This window comes from Thermobia domestica, chromosome 6, assembly GCF_964235325.1.
Source record: "Thermobia domestica chromosome 6, izTheDome1.hap1.1, whole genome shotgun sequence".
NCBI classification, from domain to species: Eukaryota; Metazoa; Arthropoda; class Insecta; order Zygentoma; family Lepismatidae; genus Thermobia; species Thermobia domestica.
In genome coordinates, this window is record NC_137459.1 from 17387141 (window position 1) to 17404710 (window position 17570).

Genomic DNA, 17570 nt, shown 5'->3' on the forward strand with positions numbered 1-17570 from the left:
GGAGCAATACACCTATCACTGGTTCACAAACTTGTTTACCTGGCGCTCCCTTCGTGATTCCCGAATACTTAACAACACCCCTTTGCAAACTCTGAATATTTCACGCCCCCTTGTCAGTAGTTTGCGCCTTTTGCTTGTTCTTCATGATTCTTCCGCAGGGAACTCGTCCCCCAGATTGTGAATCACTGATCTATAATAACCCTCTGTGGGGATACATGAAGAGCCATATCGTTGGATTATCCCATGAACAAACTGAAATACTCTCATGGTCCTCTACATCCTGGCCAAAATTGATAATGATCCATCAAGTAGTTGTTGACATTTTTGTTTCCCGGCCGGCCGGACATACGGATAGACAGGAAGAATATACAGGGTGTTCCAAAACAACACCGACAACGTTTGGGAGGTGATTTCTGACACCAAGATAAGACAAAAAGTAGAGACCAACCTGGGTGCACAAATGCTTCCTTTCGGAGTTATAGGCTATCGAAAACGTGAAGAATGAATTATAAAGGTCCATAGCTCCAAAACTATGGGACCTACCGTAGTCGGGTAAGACTTCACTTAGGAACTAATATGTTGCCTATCCAAATATCCATGTTTCAAAATCTTAAGGTACTCACGAAACAAATTTTACAGATGGAATTTGGCTACTGTCATATAATTCTATGTACTCTCCAACTACCTCTATAAAAATTGTTGCGCAAGTACCACAGGATTCTGAAACATGGATATTTGGTTAGGGCACATATTAGTTCCTAAGTGAAGTCTTGACCCGGATAATCTGTCGCAAACGGCGGCGCCCCACCCCTGAGTTATCGCAGCCGTCGGCCATTCGCATGAATAGGGTTCCCAAGAGACAAGATGAGAGAGAAATTCCTGATGTAATACAAGAGAAGATGGAGCTCTTTCCGAGGCGAAACATTTTCATTTGTAATCTCCTGAGCAACCTTAGCACCAGTATCAACATACACAAAGAGTCAAACCCCTGGCACTTTTGCCATTCTATATCTCAAGTTATCACTACTTTCGGCGATTCGTATCAGTTATTTCCGATTCTCTAAAAATTCCAATCTTTGAAGGAATCCAAAGTTACTTCAAATATGCACTCAATTACAATATGCAATTTTGAACGAAATGTATTTGAATTGCTGTGCTACGCGTATAGGTGGTGTTTCCTACGATTCTCGTCTAGTTTCGTGTGTCTCGTTTTCGAGACGAAATTCTGGACGAGACGTACCTTTTCGAATTCCAGACAAGACGAGAAACATGTCAATTCTGGTCTCGTTTTCGAGAAGAGACAAGAAATTTCTCGAGTCTTGTGGACAAACACTAGTTCACCTAACTTCTAGATCTTGGACAATATTTTGGTGTTGCATGATTCACGGAAATGTACTGCAAATGATATAAAAATATATACAAAATTTACGAAGAAAAACAAACTACTTTCTAAAATGTTGGTGTAAGAGTAACACCAAAACGAGGGGTAAGCAATAAGGGAGGAGAGGAGGCTGTGACAGTTTCAGAAGATTTCCCCTGGGGAACTTTGATAAAAGGGGGTGGCAAAAGTAGTACTGCAAAATTATTGATAAGTTACTGCAAGTTGAGTATGATCGGAGAAATGCTTCGGGTGCAATTTGGTATCCTCGGGGAAGAGGAAGTTCGCACCAGACTACCCCTTGAAATCATTGCTTTTTGATAGTACAAGCCCCAAGTTTGATGATCGCAACTCAGTAACCAAAATTCTGCAAAAATTTAAAAAAACATTATGTGTACTGACCAAGTCAAGTCTATCCCCCTGTTAAATAAGTTTTGAACTAACTCTAGCAAATATAAACACAGGTTAATTGAGAATCCACTGTAGATACTTGTTACCAAGAGAACACATTCCACTTCCTTGAAACGAAGTGGGTTTATTCTCAAACTGACCTAAACTCTGCGTTTCTCGTCTACAGATTTCAGTAAGTTTTCCACTTTTCAGTCGTGTTTCTTTCAAGCGTTCTTGTTTCTAAGATTCTTCAGTTGGTCACGCGATGGAAAATAAAACCCTTTTTTTCACCTCTTTTATTGGGTTTTTCAGTCAACATATTCTTTGAAAGAAAGAAATGACGTCCACAGCCAAATCTATATCTATCGAGTAGTTTAAATACGTTTATGGCAGCAATTCACGTCATTTCAAATCCTGAATTCTATTACTCTGCTTTTGTGAATTCGTTTATTAGATGAAGAGGGAGTGGGGTTAGGGAACTCATAGGCATACTGGAAGGAATTTTGACACGGGGAAGGAGTAAGCCACCATTACATTTCTTATAACAAATATTTGATTTTCTATATGGATCAACCGTATAAAAGTTGCACAACATACAGCTCCCGTACAGTTTAATAATCAAAGGACATATTGTTAGTGACCTGATTCTGAATTCGGTTAATGTTGTGAAGTTCTGCTTTAGGTAAAGCAAAGATGAAGCAAATTTTACTCGGAAATCGTTTCCTCTCACTACTAAGTTTCATTACACAATCTTCTTTTTATAAGCAGTATGGTACAAAATCACTAGAATATAATAAGAATTTTAGGAATGATCCAAAACATGCATCAAAAGATTGCGATATTGGCCAATAACCAGGTTTTGGATCAGAGGCTACAAAAGTTTGGAACGTTCCCTAAATCAAGTTTCCATATTTTTTACGGCACAAGCACATCATACTGAGTTAAGTGATAGTTTGAGTTTGGCTACACTGTATGTAGTTCCCCAGATATAAGGCGTACAAGAAAATGTTTGATTGAATGAAATATATATATATATAATATATGAATTGAAATATATATATAATTTTTTGGATCAGGGGGCCACAAAATTTTTGAACGGCCCGTAAATCGAGTTTTCTTATTTTTTTACGGAATAAGCGTCATACTGAGTTAAGTTATAGTTTAGATTTGGCTACACCATATATAGTTCTCCAGATATAAGGCCTACAAGAAAATTCTTGATTGAAATATATTGGATCTCTTAATGCAAAAAGTCCATTGCACGGCTATTAAAGAAAACTATCTGAAGTGTCATTCTTTATCTAAGCAACACCAAAAGCTATGGATTTGACACTTATATCGATCGTTTCTTATCATGTTTATGTCTGTTCCTCCCCATCTAGGAGTGTTATGGGACTCTTTCCCCAACTAAGAGCTGACCGTGGACTTAATGCACACCAAAACTGTCTCCAATCACGTTAGGGGCTCCAAAAGCTATTAATTCAACACAAATATTGGTCATTTTTAATTAGTATTACATGTCATCATCTCCACTCAGGATTACTAATGGAGGCTAAATTTAGATTTAATAATCGAACTATCACTGTTCATCTCAGTGAACCCGAAGACTACGAATTCAACTCTAATATTGGCTGTATATGATTATTTTTATTATTACCCACCCCACTCCCCCTAGGTGTGCTAGGGGTGTCTTATCCCTATAGTACCTTTTTCCAGGCTGTAAGTAACACGTGTACCAAGTTTGGTTAATACCGCCCCAGGTGTCCTAGAGTTATGCTGGAAAATATGTACGTACATACATACATTTTTACATATAAAAAGGAAGATTAACGTCTATTTTCGTCACCGAGACTTTACCGTCTAAATAAAATCCGAACTACTACTTTAGCTTATGTATGATTCAAATACCTAGTCAGGAATCGACGGAGAATATACGGATAAAAAGCATGATAGGCACTGTTTTTACTTCTAAGTTAATTGACTTCCAAAAGGTGCCTCCATGACTTGTTTTCCCTGTTATTTTATTCTCCACGGATTCTTTTTCTACTTTCGAGTGTGGATACATTTACACCGGGACGAAAGTATGATAATCGTGAGAAAAATCGAATTCGAGATTTCAACGGACTTACACGTTTCATGGGCCCTGCAAGCCGAAAAGTTGATTTTTGGATGTCCGTCTGTCTGTTTGTCCGCTGTAAAAGTCTTCAGAAGACTAGAGGCCGTATCGCTCAACGCATCAGTATCAAATTTTAAAATTAAGCTGTTTTGGAAAATTTTCTAGGGATATTTTTCAGAAGTTCTTACTATCCGCAAAATTAACGGTAGTTTATTAGAGTGGCAATACAAAATGTGATTTTGTCGAAAACACTTTAAGGATTTTGTTTATTTTTCACATATCAATACTTCATTGACAATCTTGTAATGTGGTATAAGCCATATTCTAGGAAAAACTACACAAGGAATGATCAACGAATTAGAAAGTTCGTTACTGAATTCTCAATGTCTGAGTGTCTGTCCGTCTGTCTGTTATTTGCGATTTTTTTTTTCAATTTTGAGCCCTTCATTTGATAGAGCATCAAAAACTATCTGAGAAAGCAATGGGATCTTTCGCGTCACTCTTACAATTCCCGAGATATTGGCCAAAACATGGCCGATTTCGGGAGATTTAAGGAGCTATATCTTGGGAACCGTAAGTCACAAAGAGATGATATTTTGCGAATTTTTGTCAGCAAGAGAAGAAGGTGCAAATAAACAGATTTACATTTAGAAACAATGACAGTTATCCTTCCCGCTCCATCTCTCCATTTTTTTTAAGTTCGTTCTGGCAATGCTCTTGGAGCATTCTCAACTGGTTTATTCTTGGTGCGGGTTCTTTTCGAACATCTTTCTGAAAAACGAGTTAACCTATTTTATTTACATTTTATAAATTCATATTTTATTAATAACCTGACAATATGGCATAACTCATTTCTGCTGAAAAATCCATAAGAGTAAGTTATTCTTGAAGGTGATATAGACGATTTTATCAACAATGACTCATGTGATTTTGTCCATATTTCATAAATACATATTTTATTAATAACTTTGTAATGTTACGTAAATTACTTTTTTTTTTTACAAAAATATCAAAGATTCGTAGTTTACTCTTGGGATGAGATTCTTTTCTTTGTGACAGTTTTCTCAAATACAACTGATGCGATTTTGTTATATTTTATAACCAAGTATTTCGTTAATAATCTTAAAATATGACATAGGTTACATTTTATGGAAAATCCACAAGGGATGGTTTGATTTTGGGAATGAGGTTTCTTCGAATGAAATTTTGTGATAATGCCTAACTATTTTGATCGTATATCACAAGAAAGTATTCCACTAATAACTGTTAATAGCTGCAGCGTTTCATAAATTGGAGGAACAAAGTTTAGCCCGGTGGTTCGTACCTATTATTGCTTTTTAAGTCGAAAGGAATACGAACACAGAAATATCAAAAACAGTGGAAAACTACGGTCATCAGTATAGCACCTCAGACCATTCTACTATGGCCACGGCACTATCGTTTCAAGAAGGCCATCATTATCTTACTTTTGTGTGGTACCATATAACTTTCTCCTAAGCAAAGATGCCCGAATACGAAACTTACTCTTACCAGACCTTAACCTAACAAATTGACTATGAGGTTGAATGAGTGTGATGCCGAAAACCTGTTAAACTAGTGATAAGACTGAGGTCGACTGAACGCGATGTCGAAGCTGTATCGGTGGATGTAGGGTCAAATGAGCGTCATATGAGACAGGTGATGTGAATGTGAGGTCGAGGGGGTGTGATGTGGGATTTATTTTGTGAACATGAGGTCGAGTGAGAGTGATGTCATATTTGTAAGTTGTGTGTGAAATCAAATGAATAAGATGTCGAAATGATGTGGTCATCGTGAATTTGAGTCAGCATGATGCTGCCTTGATGTGATTGTGAGGCTGAATGAGCGTAAAATTTGCTTAGTGTAATCGTGACGTTGAGTCTGTGTGATGACAAAATGATAGTGTGAGAAGTATTTCTTTCAGAAAAAAAAAAATTCTTGGGGCACACTTAGTATTCGGAGGAGCACATATTATTTTCACACAGTGTAATGTATATATACAGGAACCATCATTTAAAATGTAATGATTAATTTATATTATGCATATATTTTACGTTACATTCCAGCCCACAGTCCGTGTATATAAAAATATATATAAAATATATATTTTATATGTCTTAAAATATATAAAAACGATCAAATCACATTAAATCAGGCACGACAAATTATATCACTATTACCTTTATTCTCCAAAATTCCATTAATTATATTTTTCTTTCTTGGTTGTCATAGCAACGTTTTAAACAAGCCACTATCTGCTATTAAGGTAACTAAATGTAACGATTATACACATAAAATCAGCATATATCTTCAGCTACTAAGATTAAACCTTATTTCTTTCTTTTTAGAATCAACAACATATATATTCTTTTCTTTTTCTTCTTCTATACGATACATTGTGTACTTTTATGCACCGTTGCCCAAAACCAAGATATAAAAATAGAAGAAATTACAAAATAAATATACAGGGCCTTATGCAGAGTCGTTCTGACGCGTGATTAGTGCCATACTAAGGAGTTCGACTAACATATGTTTCCTGCAGTTGTCAGGCATTTAGTATGACGCTAATCATACGTCAAAACGACTCTGCATATGGCCCACAATGTCGTTGTAACAGTACTATTCTATTTATTATTATAGTATACACGTATTATTTTTGGTCGCTTTCGGGGGGTACTTTCAGAGCTCCGGGGAACAGTACCCCCAAAAGCATGATGAAAGAAATACTGACTGTGAGTTCAGGTTGAGTGAGCGTGATGCTCTCTTGATGGCCTCATAGTGAGAACAAGGGAGGTTAGTCCAAAGCGGGTATATTTGCTCCTGACTAGTAGCTAAAATCTCATTAAAACAGTAAATCCAGTCCTTCATTACCTCGGTTTTAAATAAGTACGTAAAAGAGAGTCAGAAATCCCAAAGCATGCCATGACTATTCCAATGACAGTGGGAAAAAAATCAAACAATTGGAAGTCGAACGATTTATACTCTATTAAACAAATCACTGGGAATTATTACCTGTGAAACTAACTGCCCTGAGGGTAAGCATTGATTTTCTTAGCTTCACGTTTCCGTAGAGCGGGGAGTGCTTTCATCGTTGAAAAATTCATGGTCTGAGATACGATTGATCGTGAATTACACATGCGTTTGTGCAAGGTGCTGTCATCGGTGAAATGTTGATGCTGCTTGGACGTCAAAAGAAGCAAAGGGGTCAGTCACCAATCATGTAATCATGGCGTGACATCAAGTTACAACTACAATTCACTCATGTTAAATATTCTCATTCATAGAGCACCGTCACTCGATTCAAAATCATGTCATTTCCACATTGGAATAACCAACAATTTACTGATTCGTGGCTATGGTAAACTAGCCTTCCCCAGCCGGTGTAGTTTCATAAGTAGCGTTGGTAACGGAAGAGACGAGATGAGAAATAATTTTGAAGAAATCTCGTCTCGTCTCGATTCTCCGAAAATTTTCTAGTGTTATCTCCAAACTTTTGTAATGTTGTCTTGTAAATTTATGTACAAAATTCATTCCATTATGCTTTTTGCCATAATATCATCTACAAGCTATCAAAGTCCTTTCACATCAAGAGAAGTCCAGGAAGGGCGGGATATAGTAACATCCGAGTATATTACGTGTTCGTGTATGACTTGTCCATTTTCAAATGTTGATAAACGCTGTTAATTATATGCTCGTAAGATCGCTTTATGCATGTATAGCTTTTATATATGAGTCATGTAAAATTGAAAACACTGTTTGAGCTCTAAGACTTGGGTGAACTATAGTGATCGCACGAAGTCGTGAAGCTTGATCTAGATCTACCAATTTCTGTATTCAATAGAACGCGAAAATATGTCCCAGTCGTCAACCCCCATCCACGAAATTTTGCCATTGTCATATCTTGCGCTATACAGAGAACACCCCCTGAGGGTACATTGTTGTCGAACTGCCCCTAATTCCGTTTTGTTTACTTTTATTGTTACTGTTGTTCTTTTATATTTTTCTTATTATTATTGTTACAGTTTATTTCCAATAATTGTTGGTGTTCGTGCTATAGCTGTTTAAGTGCTACTTTTTGTAGCTCGTTTGCCATGTCTTCTAAGTTGGGCAACGTTGTTGGTGTACTTCTGTTGTTTCACTTTTTCTCAAGTGTGCGTTCGGAAGACAGCTCCACGAATCATACCGAATTCTTCCGAGGCATCACACGTGACGAAAAGCAGTTCTATAATTGGTGTGGATCCCAGACTTCACGAGTCGTCGCGGTCACTGCGGTGTTGTCCACGAAACTCGAGAAAATTCTCGTTTCATCTCGAATTTGAAAATGTAATTTCTGATCGTGTGTGCAGCAATACCTATGGAGCCTGTTGGAAAATTTTAGCATTTAAAAATAAATGGCATCCAGAAAGCCTATAATCATAGGCTTTGTCACTTAACAGTAGAGTATTTAACGGTACTGAGTATCAGTTTGTTATATAGCAATTTGACTTATATGGAAGATGTACTTTCCATTTTCTTTTCTTTTTAAAAAGTATAATTTTAATGCTTTGATTTTACCAATTTATTCATCAAATCTGTTTAAATGTCTCTTATTTCTTGAAAATTATATTTTCTTATATTAATTTTAATGTTTAATATATTAAGTTGAATTTAGCCTATCTAATATGAAATTTATGTGAAATGGAAATGCATTTTCAAAACTCCATGAGTCATTTAACTAGAATTTAAAAAGAAATCAGTAAATCAGTCAATGCCGATAATAATAAATTAAAATTAATGTTGAGACAAACTGTATCACAACGCCTACAACGACAGCAATAAGGCTCAATTTTGAAACTTACGCTATTACAGTATTATTTAATACGCACGGGAAAAATGTCTACGCAAAATATTTGAAAATATAGAACTGAATAGAATTAAAAAAATGACAAGCTACGCCTTCGGCGTTGCCCTTGTCAGGAAATATGGAACCTATTAGAATGCAAAAGCAACACACAACACCTTTAGCATTGTCTCTATCAATAGGAAAGAATTCAGTGAAATAAATAACCAGAAAAAACGTCTAGGATTTTGCCCCTGTCAGGTCTGATGACATGCACGTTTTGACTAGTTTTTGCTTGATATTCAGATTGTCACCAATCAGCTTAACGACCCCCGAAAACTATACATTCCATACTGATCTCAGTCATTATTAAACATTTTCTTTTTTCTCTCATTTTCACTTCCCGACCCACACTAATGCGGGCTAAACTTAATGTTATCGGAAGTGTCACTATTCATCTCAGCAACAACAAAAACTATGAATTCGACACTAATATAAGTTGATTTGGATTATTTTTACATGCCATTCATTCCAATCCTCTTCCCTTGGGGTGTCTTAATCTCACAGTATTTTCCCCCCATATTGTAAGTAATATGTGTATCTCAACTTGATCTTAGAAATGAGTTCAGATACCGAATTTCATCTTACTAACGAGGAAGAATTCCTGTCATACTCTATTTTATCACATAAATTTTTAACCATCTTTTGTCCTTTGAAACCCTCTCCTCCCACTTTAGGATGTGAACCACAAAGATCTATATAGCTTACAGTCTCCCTGATAAGGAGACTTTCAAATATACCAAGTGAACGGTGTGTATATGTGTACCGGACAAACAAACAAGCGCAAAAACATTAATTTTCATATATTGTTAGCTGTAATACCCGGCGTTCCACGGGAAGTATAATGCTTATGCACAAAATTTGAAAATAAAGAACTGAATGAAGAAATAACGAAGAGTAACGCCTTCAGCGTAGCCCCTGTCATAAACCAAGACCTGAGTAGAATAGGTAACGAAAAGCAATGCTATCGGCGTTGGCCCTGTCAAAAATAAAGAATTGATTAAAATAAATATCCGCGACGAATAAAACGCTTGGTAGCCAACTGCGATTATCACCGCATGCTGTACCTAACTACACTGTCACATTTAAGTTATCTGAATTCCACCATATGTGAAGCCATCTTCCACACTATCTACCACAAGTCTACAGAACATTTAAGACAAAAAATTGTACCGTTTTTCGCAGATTTATTCTAGAATGAGACGTACCGGCTCCCAATTAAAAAAATGTAAGCAAAAGTAGTTTTCTGTGATTACAACGCCATCTATCATAGAACGGGGAAAATCGAATAAAGTTTACTTATTATTTCTGTAGAATCCGAATCTGCACTTTAAAAAAATGAGAGTCCTTATTTAAGTTTCGAAAGTTGCTCCCTTGTACCCCCAAGGGTGGAAACGGGGACTAATTTTACCACAAGTTAACTCACTCCACCAAAATAACTTTTTATTTCATTTTTTTTCGTTCCATGCTTATTTCTCCAGATATTTTGGAGTCTCAACTTAGAAAATTCACCCTATGTATGTCCCACCAAAACCTTTTAAGCGTTTAGGGATTTTGAGGGTCTTCATCCGGCCCTGAAAGGAGTTGAGTTGATTTTGAGTTTATCGTCCCTTTCAGCAGCGAGGCTATATGAGACGTGGATCTACTGATTAACGTGGAATCCGAACCGCATGAGCTCCCGCGGCCCTGAAAGGAGGTAATCTCTTGCAGAGCTGATACGTTTAAAGATCACACTCAGAAATAAATTGTAAAATATGCATTAAAACATGACTCATTTTTCAATTAAAAATAAATGTTTTGTCAACAAGTAGAGACGTTTCTCTTCATTCATTTTTTCCCTACGTATCTATCACTGAGATAGGACTTTTTATTTTATGTCTCCTTGTTTGTGAATCTCCCTTCTGGTTTTGATGACGGCAGCAGACAGAGGCTACTGATGGGAGAGAGGACTCAAGAAAAGACGTATCGCGTATTCCGTCTAAACTGGCTGTCATCAGGGCAAAGTTAGTCGATATCGGTGCAAGTCTGTCCCGGAGAGAACATGCAAAGGGAAATTCCACTCGTTTGAACTGCGTGACAAAACCACACAGGAAGATTTCACTGAACAGAGAAAGGGTCAGGAGGCCAAATGATTTGGACAAAACATTCACTCAAACCACCAACGACCTAACACTCAAAAATTCAGAATAAATATTCAGAAATGTTCACTTTATATTGATCTTCGGGGGATTAAAAAAAACATAGTTGCTCGAGGGATATGTGTTTAGTACCAGAGAATGGATTTAATTTTCGATCTTTCTCATTATCATTTTTAGTGCAGAGACCTGGGTTCGATCTGTTATGAGATCGTACATGACTCAAGAAACAGGTTTATCTGTAGGTCCATGTCTCCTGGTTTCAGCGTTGAAAAGGAACCTTAAACTTGAAAGAAACGAATATTTCTTAATTATTATATCATACTAGCGCTAATTACCCCCTTTGCTAGGTTTATTTTTGTAAATAATAATATGTTCCGTCAGTCAGTCACCATTTACTATTTCTGAAGCGCTCTTTGATATCGGTCATTTATATATATATATATCCCTCTCCTCCAAGTTACGAGGCTGAATTTGGATTTAAACGTCATCGCAAGTGTCACTGTTCGTTTCAGTGACCCCGTAAACTACGAATTCGACACTAATATCAGTCATTTTTGGTCATTTTTTTTATATATCTCCCTCCTCCATCTCCCCTAAGTTTCACCGTCAAAGTGAAGTGATAGAAACCATCCCAAGCCTGAACCTCATCTATGTTGAAAATTTGATCGAGATCAGTTTAATGGTTCAGGACTTAAGTTTAATTTATATATATATATAGCCTATATATATATATATATATATATATATATATATATATATATATATATATATATATATATATATATATATATATATATATATATATATATATCCCCCTTCCCTAAGCGCTACCGTCAAAGTGAATAAATAAAAACACTACCAGGCCCGAACCTCATCTATGTTGAAAATTTGATCGAGATCGGTTGGATGGTTGAAGAGTTATTAACTCCCAAACATAGTCACTTTCATTTTTATTTCGTGGCAAGAATAGAATTTGTTGCCTTAAAGGTGGAAAGAAAATTCAATATATTTGAGAGTTCAAGTAAATGAACACGTTTTGACAAAATAATATACAATCAACGATAATAAAAGCTATGGGTTACCGTATTAAACTTTCTCGGTCTTACTTCTTGAATTGAATTATATTGTTAAGAAAATATTTATTTACGAAATATAGACAAAATTTAAATAGATACTTTCGTAAAATTGTATCGAAAAGAAAAAAAAAACTCTTCCAAGTGCAAACAACCAGTGATGGATTTTTTATTAGAAATTATTCATGACATATTGTAGGATTGTTAGAGAAATGTTTATTTATGAAATATGAACAAACTTTTCTGAGTGATTTTTGAGAAATTCGTTAGGGAAAAACACCCCCAAGAGTCAACTACCTGTTGTGAATTTTTTAATGGAAAATGATAATTTACCGTATTGTACGTTTCTTAATGGAATATTTATATATGAAATACAAACCAAATTGCATGCGTCATATTTGAGAATATCATTCAGGTGAAAAACACTACAAAAATAAGCGACCCTTTGTGAATTTTTAGTGAAGAAATATCTATATCATGTTGTAAGTTTCTTAATAGATCATTTATTTATGAAATATGAATAAAATTACCTGAGTTGCATTTGAAAAAATTGTCCGAGAAAAACTCATCCTCAAAGGTACACTACCCCTTATGAATTTTTTAATGAAAAACTATTTATATGATAAAATTATTACAATTATTATGTAGGTGCATCAGAGGATGATTCAACTTAACAAAAACTTGGTTACTTACCAATAAATTCTCCCGTGGGGAAACTAAACACTCTCAACATGTATCGGAACAACAAGCCAGTTCCGTCTTCAGTGGTAAGGTAACATGGTTAAAAAAACAGATTAGAGAAAAAAGGTATTGATAAAGGAATACATACTACAGAATGAATAAATACGTATAATGTAAAGGATGCTAAAATATTACGAGGAAAGCACAATGCGAAAGAATGAGCTGAGTTGAAGGAAGCGCGATCTCTATGTTACGTCACTATTGCCAAATCCAAAATATACATCAAAAGTACGTAATCAGATTCTATCAATGTTGCCAAAATCCAGATTTAAAACGATTTATATTTATGAATAAAGAATGATTTTTAAAGCAAAAACGAAGAAACAACTGGAGATTAAAGAATCATAAAGGGCATTAGAAAAAAGAGGCGTGAAAGAAGGTTCAATTTATGGATGGTATGAAAACTGAAGATTCTAATGTGAAGAAGAAAGTAGCTGAAGTTCCAGGTTCATGGAAGCTTCTCACTTTGAAGCAAGTGACTTTCTAATAACGGCAGAAAACCTATCATGGTGTATCTACGCTTGTGAGAACAAGCATTAAAAAGAGAGATGTATGATGGCCAGATTTTTCCCCATTAACACAGTACAACTAAATACTGGTGCCGTTAGCTTTTATATATTAAGGGAATATGTTACATTTTACAAGTGCAGGTTATTTTTTTAACTCCACACTACGTTTTAATTTAGTCTGATAGAAGAAATGTATTAATTTACTCTAACTCACCTCCTGCATAGAAACTATAAACTATACGAATATGAATTTCCTCCCTCTCAATCAAAGAATTAGTTAATTTTGTTTACAACTGAACAGTATTTCAATCGAAACTTACTCATCTTCTTTGGCGTTGTAAGTTTAAACTAAGTTAGTACATGCGTATGCATTTATATAAAACTTAGAACTGGTTACAAGTTGCCAATCAAGATTGCCGTGCAATAAATACTCGAGTATTACAAAGAAGTACCATATCAACAACCTAACAAGTGAGTTTCGTTTCACGATGTTAAACTACGGTAGACTTAGAAACTATGTGAGTTCAATACTTAAACTTCAAGTATCTATAACTACTGGTTGCAATAGAGTAATAAAATCAAAAATAGAATATGTTCTTCTGACGCGGAATCCGTATCAAAAAGCCATTACTCGTTATGCCTTCCTGTTTTGTTCTACAGCAATAAAGGTTAAAACTGGAGATCGTTAATATGAACCACTTCCAAGTTGAATAGATGGTTAAGGGAGCAGAAATAATCTACACTTGAGAAGCTGAATCGATTGGGAAAAAAACTCCTTCGCGATATCTCTTACAATTTTTGCTCTACGGAAATTAGTATTGAAAACGGAAGTGTCGAACTAGTGTAGTTCAACAACTTCTGGTTTCGGTAAAGTGTTGTACTTTGTGATGGTATGATCTCTTGACACTTTGAATCGATTGCAGAAAAGGGGGGCGCGGTGGCTCAGTGGTAGAGCGTTCATCTCTGGTGCTTGGGGTCCCGGGTTCGATCCCAGCCCCCGCCAAGTGAACTTTGTGGTGGACAAACACCGTGGTCGTGGGTTTTCTCGGGGTTCTCCCGTTTCCTCCCACTTTCTTCATTCCACCATTTCACTCATCTCTCATCATCACCGTCTCCTTTAGCCTAACCGGCATAACCGTGGGACGTAAAACTTAAAGATTTCATTTCATTTTTCAATTGCAGAAAACAGCTTGTCGGTGTCTATTATCAGTTTAATTCTATGGCAATAAATGTTGAAACCGGAAATGTCTAATTGTAACCGCTTCTTGTTTGAATAGAGGGTTAATGGAGCACACACAACCTAAATTTGGAACGCTGAATCAATTACAAAACCGCATCTTGATAGCGTTTCCCGTTTCTGCTGTATGGTAAACAGTATTGAAACTTGAAAGTAATAGTAAATTGGAACCACTTTGGATCTCAGAACCTATCTTTGGAACGCCGAGTCGATTGCAGAAAAACTTATCTCGATGTCTCTTACTGTTTTCCCTCTGATACTGACGACAAAGGGACGGACGAACAATGCCAACATGTAAGACTTCCGATATTTATGCAAAGCATAGTTTGGAAGTCTAATAAATGAGCTATAGTGCGTCCAGTAAGAGAACGTCTCTGACAGCTCGCAGTGACATTGCCACTACTCGCGTGTCAAGGTTTTTTTCGGTGTAACTGTAGTGGCAATTTAATTAATGGTATAAGACAGAGTGATCGTGGTTGGTGACACTGGTATCAAAGTAGGGGTTGCAATGTCCCACCGCATGTGGTAAGAAACGTCAGAGACCATCTCTTGTTGGCTGTGCTATAGTATATCAGAATATATAGATACGTAGACACAGCTACAACTTTTATTGTGAAGTTCTGATAGGTCTGTTTCAAATTTAAATACTCTAATGTACCCAAAACACATTTAACATCGTAGAAGAAATTAAACATTGATATGAGACATGACACGAAAAAATATTGAGTGAGACATGCCCCACCTATCCTTCCCCCTCTAACAACGCCCGTTCAACTATCCAACAATTATTGCTTATAGTATTTGTTGAAGCGAAGAACTTCTGTCTATTCAAATGAGTCAGCTGCATAGGGCCCCAGCTAGTTCCGTGGGTTGCACATTAAGAACACAGGTCACGGATCGCAGAATTAACATATCAATTTTCCCAAATGAAATGGAAAATAATTGATCATAGTTATTTTTATGACAGTTCAAGTGGCAACATTGTGTAAGTGTTCTTTGATTTTGTGTTTCGCATCACACCTATAACTTCGTCCTATAACTAGTTTTGTTAGTAGGTGTTGAAAGTGTGTATTAGAGATATTTATTAGCGTAATTGGGTTTGTCTATTTTCTAAGTCAGAGTACCAGTGGCGGATCTAGCCCTGGGACAGGGGACCTATGCCCCCCAGTTTTTTGAGAGACAAAAATAATTTAAGCTATTATTAATATATTTTTGAAAGTTCATAGTAAACTTATAATATACCTATCATAGCCTGGGTTCTGGCTGTCCCCCAATTTTTACCTTCTAGATCTGAAAATGCACCTTAAATAAAGATAACAAAAGTAAACTTTGTTTCCTTTTCTAAACCCGACCTCGATTCTGTTAACTGCCTATGGGCCCTGTGTGAATTAACGTAAGTGTAATCGCGAACCTCCACCTGAAGCTAAGGGAAGCTGTAAAATTTAAATATACTTTCTATTCGTACCACACGTTGTCTACAATATTCTATGAACATAACGTACACATTTGTTATTTGATTAGTATATTCAATTCTTATTTTGAATTTGGGTACTGTACGTGCTACGGATTTCGCAATGCTACTCGAATTTATGTTTCTGGTACTAGATTTCAAGTTTTTGTTTTATTTTATTTCTATTTTTTTTATTTTTTTATTTATTTTTTTTTTTACGTTTCCTATGTCTATCAATATTTCTGAGTAATTCTTCAAAATGTCATGGAAGACATTAACGGAGAACGTGTCACGTAATTGTTGTAACAAGAATGCTGTAATGTTGATATGACTCATATATTCGGAGCTGTAATTATGTTTCTTCAAGAACGATGTGGGTGGACCAATAGAAAGATTTTCCACTAAGATCGGTTTAATACATGCACGACGCTCCTTGCCCTCTCGTGATCCAGTGACGAAATGAGCGCCAGACGTTCAAGACCGACGTTGCTCCCAGAACGTTCAAGAGATCAAACCAGACGCTGCTTTGGGTTGGTGCGAACAACATGTGGTTGTGGCGCGGTCTGGCAGTAGTGTGTGTGCTGGCTGTGGTTCGAGCACAGAAGAATCGTGGGTCTTCGAAAGGACCTCCGGTGGTGGAAATCCCAGAACAGGGGCGTCTTGTGGGACAAAAACTTTTAGTCCTTCGAAAAGCTACACCAACATTGTTTGCAGGAATTCCATTTGCTCATCCTCCTGTGGGAGAGTTACGATTTCGTCCCCCGAAAACGGATCCTTTGCCCTCGTGGGATGGAGAGAAGAATGGATCCATGTTCATGCCTGCGTGTCCTCAGGACCTCTCCAAGGACCTCATGATTAAAAATCTTCGTCCTGATATTAAGAAAGTCAGTGAAGATTGTCTCTACTTAAACATCTTTGTTCCAGATGGTAAGTAATAGTTCTATAATTGGATACGAAACATAGTTTTAACATATCGCTTGTTTAAGAGGAGCTAAGAACAATCAACAAGGAATAGAAACAAATTAACGAATAAACAAGCTTCTTTCTTATTTTTTAAGAATCCTTGCTAACGTGATAAGAAGTGTATGTAAAAATACAAACACGATTCTGTTTTAGAAACCCAGTGTAATTAGTTTGGTACATTGCTCTTCAAATCACTTTCGTTTCTCGTGCAAAGGACTTCTTTAATTACATTTCATAAAGATTTGTGTGAAAATTCTCTAAAATGATTTTCAACTGGTCACGTAACTGTCAATATATCGAAATCGCACATATACGTAAAAAATTTGAGGGGTATGACAGTGAATTTTGATCTATTAGAAAAACTATTGGGATTAGAAAATGAAGTAAAATATACATATCGTTGTACCATTGTAGGAAAAATGAATCATTAGGTTTACATTACACAGATATCCTCTGTAGGCTGGAGGGGACTGGCGGTTAATTAAAGGGAATGATTATAAGATAATTGAAAAATGTGGGAGAAAACGGAAGAATCTCGAAAAATCCTAGATATGATGTACGGCATGAGATATTTCATTTTGATTTATTCGTCTTTTCCTTTAGCTGGTATAAAAATAGGTGTTGATACAAGACGCTGTCATGATAGAATTTATTCAATGATGAAAACATGCGTTGAGA

General features: G+C 36.2%; 2 protein-coding genes across 2 annotated transcripts in view; one reads left to right on the forward strand and one right to left on the reverse strand.

Annotated features, from left to right (window-relative positions):
* LOC145687638 (uncharacterized) overlaps positions 1-17570 on the reverse strand; it is a 270371-nt gene that overhangs the window by 76082 nt on the left and 176719 nt on the right. The window lies entirely within an intron of this gene.
* Positions 16403-17570, forward strand: part of LOC145687855 (carboxylesterase 5A) — a 112104-nt gene continuing 110936 nt past the window's right edge. Inside the window, exon 1 of the mRNA XM_081761345.1 lies at positions 16403-16856. Coding sequence (XP_081617471.1) covers positions 16475-16856 — 382 coding nt within the window. The 5' untranslated portion in view covers positions 16403-16474. The remainder of the gene's footprint in view (positions 16857-17570) is intronic.